We start from the raw sequence: 6,183 nt of genomic DNA, 5'->3' as shown, positions 1-6,183 counted from the left end.
ACACCGTGTATGGTGCGGATGGTGTTCTGCTGACCTCGACTGCGGATGTTGTGGATAGGTGGAAGGAATACTTCGAAGACCTCCTCAATCCCACCAACACGTCTTCCTATGAGGAAGCAGTGCCTGGGGAATCTGTGGTGGACCCTCCTATTTCTGGGGCTGAGGTCGCTGAGGTAGTTAAAAAGCTCCTCGGTGGCAAGGCCCCAGGGGTGGACGAGATCCGCCCGGAGTTCCTTAAGGCTCTGGATGCTGTGGGGCTGTCTTGGTTGACAAGACTTTGCAGCATCGCGTGGACATCGGGGGCGGTACCTCTGGATTGGCAGACCGGGGTGGTGGTTCCTCTCTTTAAGAAGGGGGACCGGAGGGTGTGTTCCAGCTATCGTGGGATCACACTCCTCAGCCTTCCCGGTAAGGTTTATTCAGGTGTACTGGAGAGGAGGCTACGTCGGATAGTCGAACCTCGGATTCAGGAGGAACAGTGTGGTTTTCGTCCTGGTCGTGGAACTGTGGACCAGCTCTATACTCTCGGCAGGGTTCTTGAGGGTGCATGGGAGTTTGCCCAACCAGTCTACATGTGCTTTGTGGACTTGGAGAAGGCATTCGACCGTGTCCCTCGGGAAGTCCTGTGGGGAGTGCTCAGAGAGTATGGGGTATCGGACTGTCTTATTGTGGCGGTCCGTTCCCTGTACGATCAGTGCCAGAGCTTGGTCCGCATTGCCGGCAGTAAGTCGAACACATTTCCAGTGAGGGTTGGACTCCGCCAAGGCTGTCCTTTGTCACCCATTCTGTTCATAACTTTTATGGACAGAATTTCTAGGCGCAGTCAAGGCGTTGAGGGGTTCCGGTTTGGTAACCGCAGGATTAGGTCTCTGCTTTTTGCAGATGATGTGGTCCTGATGGCTTCATCTGACCGGGATCTTCAGCTCTCGCTGGATCGGTTCGCAGCCGAGTGTGAAGCGACCGGAATGAGAATCAGCACCTCCAAGTCCGAGTCCATGGTTCTCGCCCGGAAAAAGGTGGAGTGCCATCTCCGGGTTGGGGAGGAGACCCTGCCCCAAGTGGAGGAGTTCAAGTACCTAGGAGTCTTGTTCACGAGTGAGGGAAGAGTGGATCGTGAGATCGACAGGCGGATCGGTGCGGCGTCTTCAGTAATGCGGACGTTGTACCGGTCCGTTGTGGTGAAGAAGGAGCTGAGCCGGAAGGCAAAGCTCTCAATTTACCGGTCGATCTACGTTCCCATCCTCACCTATGGTCATGAGCTTTGGGTCATGACCGAAAGGATAAGATCACGGGTACAAGCGGCCGAAATGAGTTTCCTCCGCCGTGTGGCGGGGCTCTCCCTTAGAGATAGGGTGAGAAGCTCTGCCATCCGGGAGGAACTCAAAGTAAAGCCGCTGCTCCTTCACATCGAGAGGAGCCAGATGAGGTGGTTCGGGCATCTGGTCAGGATGCCACCCGAACGCCTCCCTAGGGAGGTGTTTAGGGCACGTCCAACCGGTAGGAGGCCACGGGGAAGACCCAGGACACGTTGGGAAGACTATGTCTCCCGTCTGGCCTGGGAACGCCTCGGGATCCCCCGGGAAGAGCTAGACGAAGTGGCTGGGGAGAGGGAAGTCTGGGTTTCCCTGCTTAGGCTGTTGCCCCCGCGACCCGACCTCGGATAAGCAGAAGATGATGGATGGATGGATGGATGGATGGATGGATGGAAATCCGCTACAATATTCCCTCTTTTCTAAAGCAGAATTCCCCTTATTTTATATAAGGCCTCTTTCCCATGTTTACATACACTTGTAAAGTATATAACAGGGGTCCTCAGGTACAAATGTTGAAGGTCCACAAATGTTATTTTGAAACAGGCTGGGTCCGTTTATTATCGGTCAAGCTTATATGGTCGCAGGAGGTAGGTAGTAGTTTAACATTTTCTTAAAATGAACAAAAATTAAATAAATATCCAATAATATACATGAAAAATTTTCTTTGAAACAAAAATAAATAAGAACTTAAATAAAACTTTCAGTTTTAACAAAAAATAAATACTTTTAAACACAACCCTCCTATCCCTGGTAAACAAATGACCTTAACAGATCTCATTCATGTGCAAATACAACTATGATACAGTACATCCCCATTGTGTAAAACACAGCTGCTCAATGGGAGAATTGGGCTCTTGGGGTTGGAGCCAAAACTTTGAACTTTGGCACAAAAGGTGTGATGGCCAGGCGGAGACACTGATCCAGGTGTTCATTGGTCAGTCTGCTGCGGTACTTGTTCTTCACAATGTTCATTGTAGAGAAGGCAGACTCACAGCTGTATGTTGAGCCAAACATTGTGAGGATGTGACAGGCCATCTTATGCAGCAGAGGGAACTTGGAAGAAATGACCAGCTTTGACCAGAAGGTGATGGCGTCACACTGAGCCTCTTTCAGTGCGATACTTTCTTGGAGGTCAATGAGCTCAGTCTGCAGTGAAGCAGCTCTGGCCCATGGGAAGACTTGTGTTGCTTCTGCAGAGAACGCACTCACATTTCTGATCAGGAATGGGTTTTCAATGAACAGCAGGACTTGTTTTCCCAAAATGAAGCCATCAAAGCGAGTCTTGAAATTTGCAATGAGTTTTTCCAAGAATTCCAAATGGCACTGATGATCTCCCTCTTCTTTGGTCAGTTCCAGAAGTTTGGGGAAGTGGAGCAGTTCCTCCTGTAGATACACAGTTTAAATATATATTAAGAACAATGCTTAAAAATAGGTATGAATTATCAAGTGGAAGAAAATAGTGTGTGGTAGAAAATAATAACAACAAATTTGTTACCTGTATGTCACGTTTGAAAAGCTCCAGATTCCTCTGGAAGGCACGGACTTCTGACATCAGCGCACACAATGTGTTCTTCTTCCCCTGTAGCTTGAGATTTAGGTCATTGAGATGGGAGGATATATATTAGCCAAAAATGCCACAGCTTCCATTTTCCCAGCATTTTGCAGAAATTCCAGGAACTGTTTTGCTTTTGCGCTATTTTGCTGGGACAGAAACACTTGCAGCTCTTCTCTAATGGCCCAAAACCGCTCCAGGACCCTGCCTTTGCTCAGCCATCTGACGTTGTTGTGCGCGAGCAAATCATCAAAAGCAGCATCTACCTCTGTTAGGAATGTGCGCAGCAAGCGGTGCTGCAGTGCAGATGATGCTCTCAAGAAGTTTATGAGTTTCATCATTGTTGTCATGATTTCAGAGTACACTTCTCCAAGACTTGCACAAAGAACAGACTGGTGGATTATGCAGTGATAAGATAACAGGCCAGGGTGGTGTTCTCTCAGACGCGGAACCAGTCGCTTCTCTCTCCCCAACATGGCTGGCGCTCCATCAGTAGCAATGGACACAACTTTCTTCAGATCTATCCCTTTTTCATTCAGCATTTCTGATATCGCTTTATAGATGTCTTCTCCCCTTGTTTGTCTTGTCCACTGAGGTTTGCCAGGCCCAAAACATCTTCAATAAACTCCCCCTTTTCCTCATCATAATACCTCACAAACACCAACAACTGAGCATTTTCAGTGGTGTTAGTGGACTCATCCACTGCTAGGGATATGCACTCCGCGTTTTTTATTCCATCACAAAGCTGCTTGGACAAATCACCAGCCAGTATTTCAGTACGTCTGGTAGCTGTGGCATCAGAGAGTGGGATTTGATTCATTTTAGCTGTCATTTCCTCCTTTTCTTTGCCTTCAAACATGGCACCCAACACTTCAGTCAAGCATTCTTTAATTATTTCTGCATCAGAGAATGGCTTCTTGTGTTTACCCAACATCCTTGCCACTCTGAGTGAGCACTCTGTTGCTATTTGTTGTTGTGTCATAGATTTAACAAAAATCTTGCTTGATGTTTCATATGACTTTTTCAGCCTTGTGATTTCTTTTTTTCTCAGCTCTGAATCATGAGGAAATGTCTCTTCAAATTCGCGGTGCTCTTTTAGATAGTGACGTTTCAGATTTTCACTTTTCACCAGAGCAACAGTACTGTTGCATATTAGACACATTGATCTGGTACTTGCAGTAGGTAGGATGAAAACACATTGCTCTGTCCATTCTTCCTTGAAACGTCGGTTTTCCCTGTCCACCTTTCTTTTACCAGCCTGAGCCAACTTGGAGCATGCCATTGTGATTTGATTCACTTTCAGTGACTGACGAGTGAAAAGTTAGCGAAGTAGCAACTGTGTGCATGCAGCGAAAGGTTCCATGCGCCTGTGCTACGAACTCTGTATGACCCAGGTGGTAACAGCCTATCAGCGCATCGTTGTGATAGAGATGACAACCCAGTCCTGGGAATCAGCCAATCAGAGTGGCGCTCTCGCTCTCACTGCGTCTCTCTCTCTCTCTCTCTCTCTCACACTCTCTCTCTCTGTGAGAGAGTCGTGCGAGTGAGACACGGAAAAGTGTAAACAAACGTGGAGATATTTGACTAAAACAACAAAGAACGTTGACTTGCGCTAGCGATAACTCTAAGATAAATACAATTATTATATTTTTTATAATAATTATAATTTAAAAAAAAAAAAACAAGTTTTCTATAAATCTTGTTGGGTCCGAACGGACACGACCGCGGTCCGCCTGTTGAGGATCCCTGGTATATAATGTCATAGCTGTCTTGAGTTTCCAATAATTTCTAAAAGTCTTATTTTTATGATTATAAACATTTCAAAATTGAGCTGCTTGGCCACAATATCCAGCAATATGTTTGAAGGTGAGGCATTTACTGTAATCCCAGGAACACCACATCTACCATTACTATTATGAATGATCTGGGCCTGTTTTGCTGCCAATGGAACTGGTGCTTTACAGAGAGTAAATGAGACACTGAAAAAGGAGGATTACCTCCAAATTCTTCAGGACAAGCTAAAATCATCGGCACGGAGGTTGGGTCTTGGGTGCAGTTGAATGTTCCAACAAGGCAATGACCCCAAACACAGGTCAAAAGTGGTAAAGGAAGGGCTAAATCAGGCTAGAATTAAAGGCCTACTGAAACCCACTACTACCGACCACGCAGTCTGATAGTTTATATATCAATGATGAAATATTAACATTGCAACACATGCCAATACGACTGGTTTAGTTGATTAAATTACAATTTTAAATTTCCCGCGGAGTTTCTTGTTGAAAACATCGCAGAATGATGACGCAGAATGATGACGCGTAAGATGACGCGCGTTTGTGACGTTATTGGTTGGAGGGGACATATTAGCCCAGCACCACTTACAGCTAAAAGTTGTCTGTTTTCATCGCATAATTACACAGTAATTTGGACATCTGTGTTGCTGAATCTATTGCACTTATTTCAATTAATAATGGAGACTATAAATAAGAATGCTGTTGGTGGAAAGCGGTGGATTGCAGCTGCTTTTAGCACTGAGACACAGCCGGTGTTTCTTTTTCGTTGTGAAGCTTTAACACAGAGCGGACAAGCGAACATGTTTCTCTACGTCAACCAGCATGTTTTTGGATGGGAAAATTGTGATATTAAGTCAGCTCTTACCGGAGACATCAGTGGATTACTGGACCTCCTCCTTCAGCAGCTGTCAAAAAAGGCAGCTGTGAGCTTGGCTCCTCCATGGCTTCCATCAAAGACATTGGCGTTCACTGCAGCCATCTGACTTTGAGGTATGACTTTACAGTCTCACTAAAACACTATTAAAACAATAAGCAGATAAGGGATCTTCCAGGATTATCCTAGTAAGTGTGTCCAATTACATCTGAAACGCTCACACTGCTGCCGCCCGGAGCCGTCGCCTTTCCTTTTTTTTTTTTGCTTCACTCTGACTTTCCTTATCCACAAATCTTTCATCCTCGCTCAAATTAATGGGGAAATCATCGCTTTCTCGGTCCGAATAGCTCTTGCTACTTGAGGCTATGATTATAAACAATGTGAGGATGTGAGGAGCCCTCACACCAGTGACGTCACATCTGCTACTTCTGGTACATGCAAGGCTTTTTTATTAGCGACCAAAAGTTGCAAACTTTATCGTCGATGTTAAATACTAAATCCTTTCAGCAAAAATATGGCAATTTCACAAAATGATCAAGTATGACAAAATAGAATGGACCTGCTATCCCCGTTTAAATAAGAAAACCTCATTTCAGTAGGCCTTTAAGGTTTTAGAATGGCCTTCCCATAGTCCTGACTTAAATGTGTGGACAA

The 6,183-nt window shown here is 45.6% G+C and overlaps 1 protein-coding gene across 1 annotated transcript; it reads right to left on the bottom strand.

The window, feature by feature from the left end:
• Nucleotides 1-2,001: 2,001 nt before the first annotated feature.
• Nucleotides 2,002-4,222, bottom strand: LOC133563824 (general transcription factor II-I repeat domain-containing protein 2-like). The gene is made up of 2 exons (XM_061918092.1): nt 2,809-4,222; nt 2,002-2,696 (listed from the first exon to the last, which is right to left on the bottom strand). Exons 1-2 carry the CDS (start codon nt 2,863-2,865, stop codon nt 2,148-2,150), a joined length of 606 nt encoding a protein of 201 aa, XP_061774076.1. The 5' UTR covers nt 2,866-4,222; the 3' UTR covers nt 2,002-2,147.
• Between the last annotated feature and the right edge of the window lie 1,961 nt (nt 4,223-6,183).

Source organism: Nerophis ophidion, linkage group LG12 (assembly GCF_033978795.1).
Source record: "Nerophis ophidion isolate RoL-2023_Sa linkage group LG12, RoL_Noph_v1.0, whole genome shotgun sequence".
Taxonomy (NCBI): Eukaryota; Metazoa; Chordata; class Actinopteri; order Syngnathiformes; family Syngnathidae; genus Nerophis; species Nerophis ophidion.
The sequence above is the reverse complement of the archived record's forward strand: the minus strand, read 5'-3'. Positions and strand labels throughout refer to the sequence as shown.